Consider the following 19,056-nt stretch of genomic DNA (forward strand, 5'->3'; position numbering starts at 1 on the left):
GTGTAGGAAGCTATTAGCTTATAAACTTTTGAATCCGTTCCTGGAACCAACCAGTACTGAGCAATGAGTGTAAAGTTTCTTGCTCAAGGAAACAACAACTTGCCCCTGTCAGGGTTTGAACCCATGCGGCTAGCGTTCATCAGATAACTAGTCCGAAAGCGTTAACCACTCCGCCATGCGGCCACTTAATTCATTACTGTTAGATAGTGATATTATTAATAATACCTTTCAATGATCTTTTTCTTATCAACCTGTACACGACAGCTAGGGCATGTCCTACCATTTTCTAACCACTGGTTCAAACAATGATTATGAAATGTATGACCACAACTAATCGCCGATATCACCTGCAAACAAATAGCTCAAATATCAACAATACATTATTACATGATGAAAATTGTATAACATGTCAAAACTTCCATAATTCATTTATAAATTAGACAAAATCATTATCATTTGTATAACTTTTTAAGTCTGCCTATGGTTCATTTCAGGAAGGCTTTGTTAAAATATACAAAATGCTTTGTGGGGATATGTTGTTGAATAAATTGTGGATAGTCATGGCAACATGGTCAGATGGCATTTGTCTTTTTAAAATTATGACTTTACAAAACGATACATAAGCTACCTACAATCTCATTCTTAGCAAATTTCTAGTTATTGTCTGGATACCATTTTTCTATTTTTAGTAACAATGACCTTGACCCAAGGACTGACTCCTACATATAAAATTATATATATAATTTTATTTATTATATATCCCTGATCGTCATTCTTTAACAGTTCTTGACAAATTATACATTGTGCCCACATTGTGTATCTAAAAATAATTAAAAAGAAATTATTATGATATATGTACATACTTATTTGCTGTTTAGAGATACTTCTTATTTATAATTAAACACATTTTTCTCAAATGAAATACATTGTATAATCAGTTTTGTTCGTTTGTCAGATTTAAAACACACAAACACAGTATAAAGGTCAGATGGCAACTTTCTAGCTTTAGTGGCGGAAAAACACCTCAGGTGCCCCTTCATGATTTTTTTTTACACAAGTGGGAAAATCAGAGTAGAACCCATTCAACAACAGATATTCTGAAAGCTAGCATGAAAAAATCCTGCCAGGATTTGAACCCACAGTGGTTAGGGGCAAGTGATTTGAAGTCAACAAACTTAATTACTTGGCCATGGATGCCCAATTATTTGGCTTGGTCTTAAGTCATGCTGGCAAAATACATGGATTACTGAGTCAGAACTCCAAGTTTCATGTTGATAAATTTCTTTCCATCACATATTACACTTTTTCTCTCGTCGATTCTTGACTGTTATATTGAAATATTGCACATGCGCAACAAATAGCAGAAGCACATATTGGTATCGAAGCAATATCCGACGGTTAGTAGTATCCGATAATACAGTTATTTTTAATTACTGTAACTCTTGATAATTGAAGGTGAGTTTTTTTCAGAAACTCTTCAAAAATGAATCATTATATTAATTTAAGATGGACTTTACTATCATTTAAAAAGCTACAAGTATTGTAGAATGAATGTTCTCTTTGTCTAGTGGTCATTCCATATTTTCCAACAAGAAATAAAACAAAAGCCTGTCATGTCATGTTTCCTATATAAATTATATTAATATGTAATTTTAAATATGACTGTCCATGAAAAACATTACTTACCTTTGAAATTTATATGAAACTAAAACTATCACTGAATGTGATTAATACCCCCACAAGACTGCTTCCGAAATGAGGATGCTACTAGTAACAGAATACCTTGTAAAAGAATTGAAATATAGAGTTATGGTTGTGGGCAAGTAAAGATAGTTGTGGTTCTTGTATGTTGCATTTCCTTTCAATGTGGTTGGCCATTGATGAAGTTTTATTGAATTATTCTGTAATAAGTCCAGAAAGACAATGAAAAGGAACAAAGGGCAATGACTCTATAAATACTGAAGATGGAGTTATAGTTCTTGCGCACTGCACTTCCTCTTAATGTGCTTGACCATTGTATGAAGTTGTTTTGAATTCCAACCAGTACCTTTTAAGTTATGCTCCGGACAAGGAAAAGTATCAAAGGGCAGTAACTCTGTATTTTGTCAAAATGGAGTTATGGCCCTTGTGCACTGCAATTCCTTTTAATTCCCTTGACAACTGTATGAAGTTGTATTGAATTCCAAACAGTAGTTTTCAAGTTATGCTCTGGACAAGGAAAAGTAACAAAGGGCAATAACTCTGTAATTAGTCAAGATGGAGTTATGGTTCTTGTGCACTGCACTTCTTCTCAATGTGCTTGACCATTGTATGAAGTTATATTGAATTCCAACCATTAGTCTTCAAGTTATGCTCCGGACAAAAAAAGCACTGGAAAAGTAACAAAGGGCAATAACTCTGTAATTAGTCAAGATGGAGTTATGGTTCTTGTGCACTGCACTTCCCCTTATTGTGCTTGACCATTGTATGAAGTTGTTTTGAATTCCAACCAGTAGTTTTCATGTCATTCTCTGGACAAGGAAAAGTAACAAAGAGCAGTAACTCTGTAATAAGTCAAGATGGAGTTATGGTTCTTGAGCACTGCACTTCCTCTCAATGTGCTTGACCATTGTATGAAGTTATAATGAATTCCAACATTAGACTTCAAGTTATGGTCCAGACAAAAGAATGCAATGGAAAAGTAACAAAGGGCAATAACTCTGTAATTACTTTAGATAGAGTTATGGTTCTTGTGCACTGCACTTCCCCTTATTGTGTTTGACAATCGTATGAAGTTGTCAGTTGTTTTCAAGTTATGCCCCGGACAAGGAAGAGTAACAAAGGGCAATAACTCTGTAATTAGTCAAGATAGAGTTATGGTTCTTGTGCACTGCACTTCCTCTCAATGTGCTTGACCATTGTATGTAGTTATATTGAATTCCAACCATTAGTCTTCAAGTTATGCTCCGGACAAGGAAAATGCAACAGACGTCTGGACCGACCGACCAACCGACCACTGGGTGACTCCTATATACCCCCCAAACTTCGTTTTTGGGGGTATAACCATTGAAGTCAAACATATCCTTAAAATATCATAAAGTCAAAATCTTATCAAAGTCCCACAAAAATCTCACAAATATGTTACTTGACAATAGGACAAACAAAGCCTATCTTTGGAGATGGATACCTGTTACTTTGTCGATCTTCCTCAGCCTGACTATAACCGTGATCCATAACATTGGCTGAGGTCGCCACACCCTGTTGTACCCTGTGGACAATGGTAGACTGGCGGAATATCTCTTCTGCCTCCTCCTTGCTTAGCTCCATTAAGAATGCTTCATCTCCCTGTTTCCCCCATGACTTGAATAATTCCATATACTTCTTGAAGTCCACAGGTAACTGGTCCATCACTATAATAATCATCTGATGCCGAGAATCTGATATAAACATACAATAAACAACAATAATACTTGTACTTTGTTTTCTATATATGGTTTCTATCTTTATCCATATGCAGCTTATTGTACACTTTGTAATTATATATATATCCCAGGGCATTTTTCCTAGATTTTGGGAACATGACCAATACAAATGGAATTGCGAATTTCAGCAATGTTGTGTTAAAAAATTGGGAAAAATTCCATGACTTTAATTTTGCAGTAATACCCCGGTCACATATTCACGGAATACGCCCACGGAAGAGCCACGGATTAATTCCGGCATCGTCCGTAGCTACCCGTACTGGTCATTAGCTCTCCGTATTGTAACCGTAATCAATCGTAGTAGTCCTTGTATATCCGTAGCGATCCTTGACAAATTTTGAACATGCACAAAATTTTGCTACGGAAAAATCAACCGTAGCGTATCCCTACTAGTCCGTATTAATCCGTACTGATACGTACTGGTCCGTATGAAAACCGTTCTAGTCCGTACTGATTCGTAGTCCACCAACTTGTCAAGGATTTCCACGGTTTTGTACGGAGAACTACGTTTTTGTACGGATACCCTACATATAAGCTACGGTTTTAATACGGATTAATACGGCATTGTCACGGAAAGCCACGATCGTAATACGTTGCACTACGGAGAGGCAAGGATTAGCACGGTCTTATACGGTTTATTGCGTTGCAACACAAAACGGTATGAAATGGTACGGTCCACCACTGTTTAGTACGGATGAATAAAGTATCATGTACTTTTTCAAGGGTATAAATACTACCTTCTTGTTAAAAACAGACATATTTGCGGAGACATTTAATTAATGATAATTGCCATTTACTGGCTGCAACTTTATATTGAAATGGCTCAGAATGCGGAGGCAGTGGTCGAGCTGCTTGATGACATACATAGAAGTAAATTTATATTAATATCGTACTACAATTCATAAGTAATAGAATAACATTTAATGTTACATATTTTACAAACATTGGATCGTGAAATTGGAGTAAATATGTACATAAAACAAAGTGTCTCATAAGCCTCGGAGGCTGGCCCTTGAATGATAATAAGATTAGTTAACAAGCTTTTTACTTATTTTTCAAACATAAACATCACGATAATTAATGTTATTGTAAGACGAACAGCAAATCTTAAAATTAAAAGAGAAGCAGTATTGATCAACATTTTTCATTAATGATAACTAGTCCATATCTAATCAGGTAAGAGGAGACAGACGAGATGGTGGACTAGAGATGGGCTGTTACAAAGACCGCTTCAAGTTTAGTATGAGGCTCTCATGGCCGAACTTGTTGAGGATCCAGCGTCTTTCAAGAAATTCACTTTAATCGGACCTGATGTGTCTCGGGGGTCGGACGCGATTAGGCCGAGTCCTCTCCGCCAAAATCATTGAACTCTGCAATTCGTTTTGAGGCATTTTGAAAATGAGCAAGCAAGAGGTTGCGGACGGATGTATAAGGTCCGTATAGATCCGTGGCAATTCGTTCTTCTCCGTATCAATACGTTCTTCTCCGTATCAGACCGTACTTATTCGTTCTAACCCGTGCTTATACCGTAGCAGACCGTAGTGTATCCGTAGTGCGTCCGTCCTGATTTGTGTCGCTCCGTATCAAACCGTGTCGGTCCGTAACAATCCGTGTCTCTCCGGGGACTTTTGGTGGTAAATCCGTCGGACTCTGTACTCATACCGTTGTGTGTCCGTACTGGAACCGTAGCGAACTACGAAATTTCACATTTCCGTAGTAATCCGTGAACAATTAGACCGTAGCTCTTCCGTAGCATTATCCGTGAATATGTGACCGGGGCATAAATGAATGCAAAAAATCACTGTCTAAAATGGCAACTTAAAACATTTTAATACCATCAAAGTGAAGAAACCCTTATTTTCAAAGATTTCATAATTTGTTATTCAATATTTTCATTTTGTAACTTTCAATTAGGAATTTTTTCCTGTTTTTTTCTTTGTTTGTATCATTTTACGCCTTTTCCCAATAGTATTTCAGTCACATAGGCGGGTAGTTTCCTAACCATCATTCCTGGAGAGTGACACCAGTACTAGACTTCTTTCCTCCGCGCTAAACTACCAAAGCATCTCCCAGGGATCGAGCCCACGCCAGGGAGGTAAATGGATTAGAAGTCATCGACTCTAACCACTCGACCACGAAGGCGTTTATTTTTCCTGTGGATTGGGAAAATAATATACTATATTCAATTGGGAATATGATCGAATAATTGGGTTATAAATTTTAAAAAAAAATCCTTGTATCCTTTAAGTTCAAATAAATATTAACACAAAAGTTTTTAAACATGTAGACATACAGTCTTGACAGAGAATAACTTTATCTGCATAACATATACCCACGAACACTGGTGGAATATTAAATATTGCAAAGTAAGTACACTGGTCATAACAACAATGTTTAGGTCAGGTGTGCAAAACTGCTTAATTCTATGATTAAGAAATCATTAGGCATAATAATAAACCTTGAAATGTTCATGATCTCATTTTCAGGACTTTGTTTTTCAGCACTGCTACCTAATAACCTTCACTTTAATTTAATCAATGATCAATTTTACGATTTGCTATAACAGGTACCAGTAACCATGACCTTTGACCTGAAAATGGGTGTGACCAATAAAACTCATCAAGATACATCCACATATTAAGTTTCAGTTAATATAAATGACCAAAAACAAAAACTTAACAAATTTAGGATACCCAATGCTGATGTTGCTGAGTTTGTCATAACATTGGCTGTATTTTTTCATTGAAAAAAAAAGCTAAAAACTTAAAGCAGTAATTATAGCAAGTATATAATAAACCCACCTGTTCCTAAGGGATCATAATAGTGTTCTGGAGGGGGTTTACTGGGGTCAGGGTAAACAACCATTCCAAGATCTTTCCTTGTTCGTACAGCACAACTTTGTGTTGTAAAAAAAAATATCAAGTTTGTCTCGCTTTCAAACCTGGTCAAGCACTGCTGAATTTCCTGTGGGTAAATGTGAAATGTGTGTGTACCAGTAGCACCTGAAAATCATTAAGAATCACATAATCACCTGCCACACAACACTTTACACTGGAAAATCATCACTGGCCACCATAGTTATGAAGATGTGTTAATGCGTGAAAAGTAAATATTGATTTAGAATAACATTACAGACAAAAACTTCAAATATAAACTGGAGTATGTAGTGTAATCTAAAAAACAAAGAAATTACAGGTTTATGTAATTCACATTGAAAGATTAAAAATGAATTTTACCTAATATTTCAAGCTATCTAAAACAAAATTTCATACGTGAATAACAAAGATAACACACAGATGGATATCAATTTAAATGGTAATTCATTGAGAAACTTCAAGTGTACAGAAAGAATAAATGATTCTTATTCATAAAGAAACAATACAAAAGATTAGACACACACTAGCACATGCATTAAACCTTTCTTAAATTTTACAGCATATTACAAAAGACATTTATTGCTAGAAAACTCAACTGACAAACAAAAAACATAGCCTGTTATGCACTTATATATTTATTACCTTCAATAAAGAAGTTAAGTCCAGTGTTGGAGATAAGTATAGGCTCTACAGGTGCCCCCCTGAATGTGCCCACCCATACAGTCCTGGCATTTAATGTAAGCTCGATAGGTGAAGGAGATTTCTCCCAGACTGCACCAGGTGCACCCTCCTGAAACATAATATATATTATTTTGCATAAAAGAAGTTAGTAAACTGCCAACAAGAACTTCTTAAGAAAGGGTAAACATGAATTTTATAATGTTAAAATAATGACTTTAGAGAATGTAAGATGCTTGTTACTAGAAGAAAGTATAACTGTGAAATAATTTGTTATAAAAGTAACAAAATGTAAATAAATAGTATTTTAACTTCCATACAAAATACTTATTGACAGCAACTGCAACTGTACTTATTGCCAAAGAGCAACAGATGAGATGGGTGGTTCTGGTAATTGGCCAATGAGTATCTTTTTGGCTACTAAAAAGTACACCAAAATTTAAAAGCTTTTGAGAAATAGAAATAAAAGCAATTCTGAGGCATAGTGGATCTTTAAAGTCTTTTATATTCTCAGACATCTTTTATAACAAAATTAGTCTGGTAAACTTAATTAAAAATAGAAATTAAACAAATAAAAAAAACATACAAAACATACCACATCTTCCATCATTTTTACCCTGGCTTTTTCTCCTTCCTTCAATGTTATAGGTACGTTGGTAAACTGTGTAATAAAACAAGAGCTGTCGGTAGGACAGCAACGCTCGACTATTCTTAGTGCTTGATATTAAAAAAAATGCTTGATACAATTACCTGACCTCCTGTTTACAGGTTGGGGTCATGATGGTGAACAAGTGTGCAAAGAGTGTGCAAAGTTTCAAAGCCATATGTCAATGGACTTAGAAAATATTTGAACTATTACAAAAACTTTAACGTAAATTCTAAGTCGAAAAAGGGGCATAATTCTGCCAAATGTTTCATAGAGTTACCTCCTCCTGTCTACAGGTTAGGGTCATGATGATGAACAAGTGGGCAAAGTTTCAAAGCCATCTGTCAATAGACTTTGAAAATATTTGAAGTATTACAAAAACTTTAATGAAAATTATAAGTCGAAAAAGGGGCATAATTCTGTCGAAATGCTTGATACAGTCACCTCCACGTGTCTACAAGTTGGGGTCATAATAGAGAACAAATGTGCAAAGTTTCAAAGCCGTATGTCAATGGACTTTGAAAATGTTTGAGGTATTACAAAAACTTTAACATAAGTGGTTACGCCGACGCGGACACCAACGCCGACGCCGACGCTCTGGTGACTTCAATAGCTCTACTTATTCTTATCGATTAGTCGGGCTAAAAAGGAGATTTGTGTACCACGAAGAAAACAAACATAAATTGGTTCAAATCATTTTAATTTATATTTTCTTTTCAACAAACAATAATTTAAAACCCTTAAATCTTTAATGTGTCATAATTTTACAGCCTTGTCAATTCAAAATCATTGTTACACTAGTGCAACTCCCAAGTGAAAAAGATTATGTGGGACCTTTTTTTACAGACTTTTAAACAGGTATCTCAACACAAGTGTGATATCATGGACATTGACCATGGATGTCATAAAAGATTCCTCAAAATTGGTTTTGAACATGAAAAGAATGGACATTGTCCATGGAAAGAATGGACATTGTCCATGGTAAGAATGGACATTGTCCATGGTAAGAATGGACATTGTCCATGGACATCATGGACATTGTCCATGGGTATCATGGACAATGGACATGGAAAGCATGGACTTGGATAGCATGGACACTGTCCAGGGATATAAAGAATTGTCCATGGACAAGTGTTTCAATACTCCATGGACACTGTCCATGCTTATATCCATGGAAATACATTGACATTCTGTAGCCGGGTCCTCCTGTTTACAGGTTGGGGTCATGATGGTGAACAAGTGTGCAAAGTTTCAAAGCCATATGTCAATGGACTTTGAAAATATTTGAACTATTACAAAAACTTTAACGTAAATTCTAAGTCGAAAAAGGGGCATTATTCTGTCAAAATGCTTGATACAGTTACCTCCTCCTGTCTATAGGTTGGGGTCATGATGGTGAACAAGTGTGCAAAGTTTCAAAGCCATATGTCAATGGACTTTGAAAATATTTGAACTATTACAAAAACTTTAACGAAAATTCTAAGTCGAAAAAGGAGCATTATTCTGTCAAAATGCTTGTAATTGTTCCCTCCTTCTGTCTACAGATTGGGGATCATGTTGGTGAACAAGTGTGCAAAGTTTCAAAGACATATGTCAATGGACTTTGAAAATATTTGAGGTATTACAAAAATTTTAACGAAAATTCTAAGTCGAAAAAGGGGCATAATTTTGTCAAAATGCTTGATATAGTTACCTCCCCCTGTCTACAGGTTGGGTCATGATGGTGAACAAATGTGCAAACTTTGAAAGCCATATGACAATGGACTTTGAAAATATTTAATGTATTACATAAACTTTAACGTAAATTCTAAGTCGAAAAAGGGGCATTATTCTGTCAAAATGCTTGATAGAGTTACCTCCTCCTGTCTACAGGTTGGGGTCATGATGGTGAATAAGTGTGAAAAGTTTCAAAGCCATATGTCAATGGACTTTGAAAATATTTGAACTATTACAAAAACTTTAACGTAAATTCTAAGTCGAAAAAGGGGCATAATTCTGTCAAAATGCTTGATAGAGTTACCTCCTCCTGTCTACAGGTTGGGGTCATGATGGTGAACAAGTGTGCAAAGTTTCAAAGCCATATGTCAATGGACTTTGAAAATATTTAAACTATTACAAAAACTTTAACATAAGTGGTTACGCCGACGCCGACGCAGATGCCGACGCAGACTCTCGGGTGACTACAATAGCTCTACTTATTCTTATCGAATAGTCGAGCTAAAAATCAGGTGTAAAGCCAGGTACCACCATTTGATGTTGTCTCAGACAGATTTGATGTACAGTCTGATACCAATTTTTTTAACTTGGGCGGTACAAATTACAGTCCCGTTCTAATTGGTATTCATCAAAATAATCAAATGAAATTTATGGATGTTGTATTATTTCCCAGAAATATTATAAACAACATTATGAATAATATATTATATTTTTAACTAAAGTTTACTAGACCTTTTTGCATAATTTGTGTGACTGATAATTCTGAGTAAGTTAATTTCTCATCGCTCATTGGACATAAAATGTAAATCTGACAAAACATGCAGCTGACGCATAAAGGTAAGAATAGGCGGATGCGCCGTTATATACATGTACTCATTCACTGTTTTTGTATATAAAGTATTTTAAATGAATTCAATTTTGTATTTATTTCTGTTGGTTCAATCTTAGGTTTCTAAATGTGACTGTTTCACAAGGAAGATTTTCTCTGCTGCCCGACAACAGGACAGTCACTAAATACTGATGTTTCATTGTGTATCATGTCTAATGCTTTTAGGCATGAATTACTTTTTCATTAAATCACAAAAATATTAATAATGTTTATCTCATTTATCTAATGTTCTTTGCAACAGTTACCAGGTTACATTGAATGTAACATGTAACACATGTTAACCCTGATTCTGAGATTCTGTCACAACGTTTAATTTTTTTTATTAAATGCTTTTATATAACGGAGATGGGACTTTTTATTAGACATAAGTGTATCATCTTAAGTTTCAGTGCGTCTTCCCTACGCAGGTAACACAAGCAGATGTGGCGACATGTCTGCATTTCCAAGGACCTTTATGTTTCAGGCTTTTAATTGCAGTAAAACATGCTGCTTGGCTCCAGGGTGCATGCTAAAAATACAGTACTTTTACATTGCCAGTTATAACATGTTTCTTCAACCAAGCATTAACAAAGAAAAAGTTGGTACAACGAAACCATTTTAATTGTAAACAAGGGTGCCATAGTCACAAAATACGCCCGTTTACGAAAGCTTTAGATGGAGATGGGGGCATTATGGATAAGTGTTATCTAGCAAGCAAGTTTTTATTCTTGGCACTGTGTTGTTAAATGAACCTTAAAACAAATCAGTAGGGAAAATATGCACAGGATGTGTGACCTTGACCTTGGTCGCAGGGACCTGAATTTTATGCACGGCACTCAGCCTCAAAATGATGAACATTTGTGCCAAATTATATTGAAATCCCTCTATGCATGTGGCAGTTTTGCTCCAGACAAGCGTTTTTCTATGAGCTCTAGCTGTGACCTTCACCTTTGACCTAGAGACTTGGTTCATGTGCAGGGCACTACGTCTCATGGTGGTGAACAATTCTATAAAGTAACATTAAAATTCCTCCATGCATGTAGAAAATATGCTCCGGACAACATCTGGATATTTAATAATCTCCAGTGACCTTGACCTTGCAAATATTAACCTAAATTAAATGTGTCACACCTGTAGTCATGATAGTTACCATTTGTGCTACAATCCATCAATAAATGATGACTAAATGGTCCCTATACACATCTTCAAATTTTTATCTGAACTTTGACCTCTATGTGTAACCTTGACTTTGGTCGCAGGGATCTGAATTTTGAGTGCGACACTCAGCCTCACAATGGTGAACATTTGTGCCAAGTTATATTGAAATCCCCCTATGAATGTAGAAGTTTTGCTCCGGACAAGCGTTTTTCAATGAGCTCTAAGTGTGACCTTGACCTTTGACCTGGAGACCTGGATCATGCATGGAGCAATACATATCATGGTGGTGAACATTTCCATAAAGTATTATAAAAATTCTTCCATACATGTAGGATTTATGCTCCAGACAAAATCTGGATATTTCACCATCTTTAGTGACCTTGACCTTGCATATATTGACCTAAAGTACATGTGTCACAGCCGTAGTCATGATAATGACCATTTGTGTTACAATCCCTCAATAAATGATGATTAAATCGTCCCTATACACATCTTCATATTTTTATGTAAACTTTGACCTCTATGTGTGACCTTGACCTTGGCTGCAGGGACCTGATTTGTGCGCGACACTCCGCCTCACAATGGTGAACATTTGTGCCAAGTAATATTGAAATCCCTCTATGAATGTGGAAGTTTTGCTCCGGACAAGCGTTTTTCAATGAGCTCTAAGTGTGACCTTGACCTTTGACCTAGAGACCTAGTTCATGTGCGTGACATTGCTTCTCATAATGGTGAACATTTCTATGAAATTTCATTAAAATCCCTCCATGCGTGTAGGAGATATGCTCCGGACAAAATCTGGATATTTCATCATCTTTAGTGACCTTGACCTTGCATATATTGACCTAAATTATATGTATCACAGCCATAGTCTTGATAATGACCATTTGTGTTACAATCCCTCAATAAATGATGACTAAATGGTCCATATACACATCTTCATATTTTTATCTGAACTTTGACCTCTATGTGTGACCTTGACCGCAAGGACCTGAATCTTGCGCGCGACACTCCGCCTCACAATGGTGAACATTTGTGCCAAGTAATATTGAAATCCCTCTATACATGTGGAAGTTTTGCTCTGGACAAGCATTTTTCAATGAGCTCTAAGTGTGACCTTGACCTTTGACCTAGAGACCTGGTTCATGTGCGCGACACTGCTCCTTATAGTGGTGAACATTTCTATGAAGTTTCATTAAAATCCCTCCATACATGTAGGAGATATGCTCCGGGCAAAATTGGACGCCGCCGCCCCCACCGCCCGACCGACCGCCCGCCAGGGGCGTTCTTCAAACGGGCGTATAAAAACAAAAATATTTAAATATGAGGCCTATTTAAGTGTTTTCCAGTAATACCACCCATGTACAGATAAGTGGGCAATGCGATGAAAACCTGTTAAATATAAATATATTACTAATAAAACAAAAACATAGATGTTAACTTTTTTTGACGATCAAGTGGAAGATTTTTCTTCAAAAAGAGGGAGATTTTAGAATTTGCAATAAACAAAGAAGGAAGTTCAGACATAAAAAATAGGGAGATTTCTTTAATTTGTGAAATTCAAATACCCCTTATTTTAAGAAAAATCTAAGAAAATATGGCTGCATAAAGTGGGAGTCTCCCACTAAAAGTGGTAGAGTTCACATATATGTATGATTTAATAATTTTATGGCTTTAATGGGTAAAATATCCTGGAAACTAATTCTGGTTGTAACATAGTACATACATCATCAGTGTTTACTTTAACAAGAGCTGTCAGTAGGACAGCATGCTCGACTATTCTAAGTGCTTGATAGTAAAAGAGCCTTGATAATGTTAAATTTTTTAAGTTCACAAAAGGGCTAATTTTTTTTTATTAATTCATGTTATAGGCCTTAGAGAGAGTCTAATTATACAGTATTGGCTTGACTTTTTCGGAAGGTTACGATAATTGTCAAAAGGGTGTTTTATTGAGTATAATAATACAAATTACCTATGAATACATAAATTTGACAGAAAAGGTACCAAGGCTTGTTATTAAGATGTTTTATAAAGTAAATCACTGCTTTATTATTATGAATGCATAAAATTGTCCCAAAAAAGGCACAAACCCTTCAGTAGTTATTGAGATAACAGCTTACGTACAAGCAAAACTTTACCATGAATTTCTAAGTTGAAAAAGGGGAGAAAAATCAGCCTAAATGCAAGACAGAATTATGGATCTTTGTCAGTGACCTACATATATGACCCTAAATGCATATGTAAAGTTTTAAATAAATATCTTTAATAGTTATTGAGATATGTAAAACTTGCATGTAAACATTAACCAAGAGACTAAGTAGAAAAGGGGATATGAATCAGCCTTAATGCAAGATAGAGTTATGGAACTTGGTCAGTGACATACAATTATGACCCTCCAATTATGACCCTAAGTGCATGTGCAAAGATTCAAGTAAATATCTTTGAAGACCTTTAACCAAAATTTCTAAGTTTCAAAGGGGCAAATAATTCTGCAAATATTGCAGGCAGAGTTATGCAATTTTGCAAACTGATGTACATTGTTACTATAAAAAAAGTATTTTAAATTTCAAATGAATATCTCAAGCAATAATTGAGATATTTGACTTTACAAAAAGTTTTAACCAAAATTTCTAAGTTAAAAAGGGGCATAATTCTGTCAATATTGTAGGCAGAGTTATCCAACTTGTCAATCTGATGTACCTTGTTACTATAAATAAGTATTGTAAGTTTCAATTGAATATCTCAAGTAATAATTGAGATATTTGACTTTACAAAAAACTTTAACCAAAATTTCTAAGTTAAAAAGGGGCATAATTCTGTCAATATTGTAGGCAGAGTTATCCAACTTGTCAATCTGATGTACCTTGTTACTATAAATAAGTATTGTAAGTTTCAATTGAATATCTCAAGTAATAATTGAGATATTTGACTTTACAAAAAACTTTAACCAACGCAGACGCCGACGCGGACGCTTACGCCGACACCGGGGCGACTACAATAGCTCTCATATTCTTCGAATAGTCGAGCTAAAAAGTAACAATTTTATAGATTTGCAATGAAATTAGGAATTTTTTATTCCCGGTGTCACGGTCAAAATCTATACTGCTCATATTTGAAAATTATAAGGTCCCAGTTTCATAAGCTTTTTTTTTTATGCATTGTTTAATGACAAAATAGAAATTGCTTTTATTTACAGAGCATACATGTGAACTTTTTTTGATGATCAAGTGGAAGATTTTTCTTCAAAAAGAGGGAGATTTTAGAATTTGCAATTTAAACAAAGAAGGAAGTTCTGACATCAAAAATAGGGAGATTTCTTAAATTTGTGAAAATACCCCTTATTTTAAGGAAAATCTTTGAAAATATGGCTGCAGAAAGAGGTAGTCTCCCGCTTAAAATCGTATTATGTAAAGATTTTATAATATTTCATGATAGATATATTTGATGTTTAATTTGGTGCATTTTTCTGAACAAGCAATCAACATTTTTCAACAGATTATTGCTTTAAGAACATTATTTTCTGAAATATTTATCACAGTTATATAACCAACAGATAGGAAACTCTGAAAATAGACAAGAGTCTGATTCAGACCCACAATCCTTTGCGAGCTTCGGTGATAATCGGGCTTTCCCACTAGTCTCCGATTTTCACGCTATCGTTAAACTTTGGCGATATGTGTGAATTATTGCTTACATTGCCGACATGGATTTTCATCGGAGAAATATTTGTGTGGAAAAGTGTTTTGTACGTTTTAGAATAAATAACTATTGCTTCTTACATATTAGTAAAAACATGTTTAGTCTTTTTTGTTGATGTACCTCTGGGAATTCAATATGGCGGTATTGTGGCTTCTTTTACCCAGGATGCATCAAATCTGTCGACATATGATAACTTGCGGGAACACAATTCAGCCGATACTGATTTTAACTGTGTGACATCACAGTCTCTTCACCATCTTATATTTAGCTCCAAGTATTTATCTTTTTTTCACAAGTTTAAAGAACATCATGTTGTTAGAACTTTCATTTTTGCTCTTGTATTTAATTTTTTTTAGCACTTACATAATTTGTATATAGCAAACTATACCAAATTATACCAAGACATGTTTAATTGTAGTGAGAAGGGTTTACATAGCGCGTTTCCGGGCCATTCTATATGAAAGACCCTGCTTAGGATATGTTTTCTACCAATTCAAACACATATTTTGTGAAAATACAATTCATGAGCTGTACCCCTTTGGCTAGTCCAACTAATTAGACTTGTCAAAGAGACACCGAGATAATTTTGGACGGGCGCTGTCTTTTTCCAAGTCCAACCACGAACTGCATTTTTATGCACGGACGCTTCCCAATTAGAAGTTGTTGGGAGCGAAAACTAAAAAAGTTTCAAAGAAACGGTCTACATTACCTGAAAGAGAACCGTTTTTTATGCAAGGTTCCAAGTTATCATACTTTAAAGTCGAACACAAGTCTAAATATTCCACTTTAACTTTTTAAATCACTGAAAATTATTGTAAGCGGCCATATTGGAAAATGACGCAAGCGGTGACAGGGTAAAACAGGGTAAAATTGTAAAATTTCCATGGTGTAACACAGGTATCGGCGGCAATCGATTGTATTTGTCAAGCTTTATAATATAATTTGTTTAAGTTATTTATTATGAATTATGCAGGAATAACTTTTTTTTCACACAAGAATATTTCAGCATTAAAAATAAAATGTGAAAAGGATATTCTGATAACCTTACTTAGATGTCCGACGTCAGATCATACTGCATTTTAAAAGTCCATTTAAATTGTCAAATTAGAAATTGTAATGTCGGATTTTTTAACATCTGTGATCATTAGGTGAAATTTCTGAACTGCCTTTTTATTTTATAACCCTGCCATGATTTCGCACATATGAAAATACAATGTAATTGTAGGTACATCTTAATGAATTATAAGTATACTATACATGATGAAGCAAAGAAGAATTTCAATTTATATTAAACTCCCTATCAATTTCTAGTTTATTATCTTTAAAAAAATTGAGGACAGTTGTGTAGGGAAAGAAGTTCAAAACAACCAAAAATAACTTTAAATTCTGAGAAAAAAATCTTAAAATTTCAAACTATAAAATGGAATTTCAGACAGTCCTCAGTAAAATGCAATTGTCGAACAGATATGACGGGGTTTATGATAAAAACGCAGCAAGCGGAAATTTAGTGACCCTTATTTAAGACGTAGAATAGCATAACAATGTAAGACAGATGGGAGAAATAGTCTGATTAGATTACTGTAGTCGTCTGTTAGAACGACTGTCGCAAAATGACACCAAAACCTATATCCATTTAAAATTCCATGTTATCTAGTTCCCGCTTTTCATTGAACGGCACCTCGAATGTGTTGCATTGAAAGTTCCATGATTACCGCCGTATTTTGTACAAATCTGTGGGTGTTGATTAAAATTTCTACATTATTATGTTTAAGTGATGAATTCTGTTGAAACCGGCGCAAGGGAGCACATGTACCTACCAGAGCCGTCTTTGGCACCCATGTGTATTTATGTTTCGGTTTTGCAGTTTCAGGCGTTTTTTTGGTGTTTTTTTTTGGAGGGCGGATATGTGGATAAGTTTTTTCTGTTTTCTTTACATTTCTTTACTTGCTTGTCGAACCTTGTATTGATAATCATTATCTGTTTGTTATGGTTCGGTTCGGTTTGGTATACAAGTATAAAATATGATAAACAAGATGAACAAGGAAAGGCCGCGTTCAATGAACGCAACCCCCGCACGACTCAGGAACAAGAACCATTTGCAAGGAACCCAGGAGGATCCTAAACAAAAACAGGACGGCGTAAGAGAGAGAGCACGGTCTGGCTTATCACTAAAATGATACAAAATGATAAATATAAAGAAATAATGGTAACATACAAGGAAATCAAAATCAAAGAAAATAAATAAATGAATGATTAATAGGACCATTAAGTAAACTGGCACAGTGGTAGGGGATAGGAAATTCGGGGAAGGGGGAGGGGGCGGAATAAAGAAATAAAACTAGGGGCAAAGGGAAGATACTTACCATAGACGAGAAAACAACAAGGGACACAAACAAAAGTGTCACCAAAACAGTATGAAACAACAAGACATACACCTTATACATGTATAAGTCTCTTAATCTGTTCATTTGAAAATTCTTATCTTCTCAATGATTTTTTTTTAATATCCTCTACTTAAAATTTATTTCAATTAAAATATGTGACCCTTCCCTTATAGTTACACAGCATATGGCTGGATCACAATAAAGTTCCTTTTTTAGTAAATTAATAAAGTATGTCAAGAAGACATTTAACTTTATCAGTAGGTTTAATATGGTATTTAATATATATCAGCAATAGGTGAAAAAGAATTCCTTTATTTCTTTTACATTCTTAATTGTCATTTAAATATGCATGTATAAATGAAGTCAGTATTTTATCGGCAGTCATTAGCAGTAAACAAGAAGGCAAACCATCTATTGATAAATGTTGAGTACATGTATTAAAACATTTAAAAAATATTAAACAACAGTACTTGTACGGAGCCTATTTGCTACCATTGTATTTTAGGTTTAACACATTGATACTTTTCAATAGTATTTAATAATGCACAAATTTATTTAAAAATAATGATTAGATTTATTTCCCCGATATTTTTTTGAAGTTTAATCTTCATGCGTAACCCACACTTACCTGCTAGACACACTGGTTGCTACTACCAGCTTTCACGGAATCGATTTTTTACGATGACGTCATAACATGTCCGCCGGAGATAGTGTATACAGTACACATTTGAAATAAATCGCATGTATGCGTTAAGACAGGTACAATCTAATATTTTTTCTAGGAGAAGTTAGTACTAGAATTTATATTCTATTGATTTTTAGAGGACATTGAAGTTACTTTCAGGTTTAAGCAGTAAAAATCAGTCCAAACTATCGATAGTGTTGCCGGTAGATTTTCCGTGCGTAAAAATGACAGTTAAAATTAGGCGTAACGGTTTGACAGTAAGAAAAAAAAAGTCTGTAAAATGGGTCAAACCGTTCACGCCAAATTAATTAGGCTACCCTTTGGCATGCCAGTATAGTTGACTAATATCAGCTAGAAGATAAAGCTGTTCCTATAGAGATCCTCTGCTATGTACCATGCATGTTAAAGTGAAATGAAATTGAAAGTGTTATAAAATGTTGGGTAAATTACATTCTCATTGTTCACATGACATTGACGTTATTTTCAGATCGAATTTTCAGATAGCAAACAAAATAATACAAATTTATATTTTATATCTATTTTTTTATCTGTTCATACCTTCTTTCTTGATCTTGATCTTTACGTGTTACAATAGTCAATTGAAGAAATATTTTGTAGCACTGGTGGAGGCCGCCATCTTTCTTTCCCGATATAATTACCGGTGATGAGTTAAAAATCTCCCAAGGTCAGTGACGTCATATGTAAACAATATACTGGGTTAAACTTCCAACCCAATTTAATTGAAATTTTACGCGTTTCGATAGTATAGCGTAAAATGTTTGTCTTTGCGTATCGCTTTCTATACAGTGATTTGTCATGTTTTTCTCGTGCTTAAGTCGCAATGAACGGTTAATGTATAATGTGTACTGGTCATTCTACCAGACG

General features: G+C 34.9%; 1 protein-coding gene across 1 annotated transcript in view; it reads right to left on the reverse strand.

The window, feature by feature from the left end:
* LOC132713965 (E3 ubiquitin-protein ligase TRAIP-like) overlaps positions 1-18,835 on the reverse strand; it is a 35,475-nt gene extending 16,640 nt beyond the window's left edge. Inside the window, exons 1-7 of the mRNA XM_060696705.1 lie at positions 18,730-18,835; positions 7,611-7,676; positions 6,980-7,127; positions 6,263-6,463; positions 3,167-3,416; positions 762-820; positions 226-346 (exon numbers count right to left, since the gene is read on the reverse strand). Of these exons, the coding sequence (XP_060552688.1) occupies positions 226-346; positions 762-820; positions 3,167-3,416; positions 6,263-6,463; positions 6,980-7,127; positions 7,611-7,625 (794 nt within the window). The 5' untranslated portion in view covers positions 7,626-7,676; positions 18,730-18,835. The remainder of the gene's footprint in view (positions 1-225; positions 347-761; positions 821-3,166; positions 3,417-6,262; positions 6,464-6,979; positions 7,128-7,610; positions 7,677-18,729) is intronic.
* Between the last annotated feature and the right edge of the window lie 221 nt (positions 18,836-19,056).

This window comes from Ruditapes philippinarum, unplaced genomic scaffold (genome assembly GCF_026571515.1).
Source record: "Ruditapes philippinarum isolate M1 unplaced genomic scaffold, ASM2657151v2 ctg334_1_1_1_1, whole genome shotgun sequence".
In the NCBI taxonomy this organism is placed as follows: domain Eukaryota; kingdom Metazoa; phylum Mollusca; class Bivalvia; order Venerida; family Veneridae; genus Ruditapes; species Ruditapes philippinarum.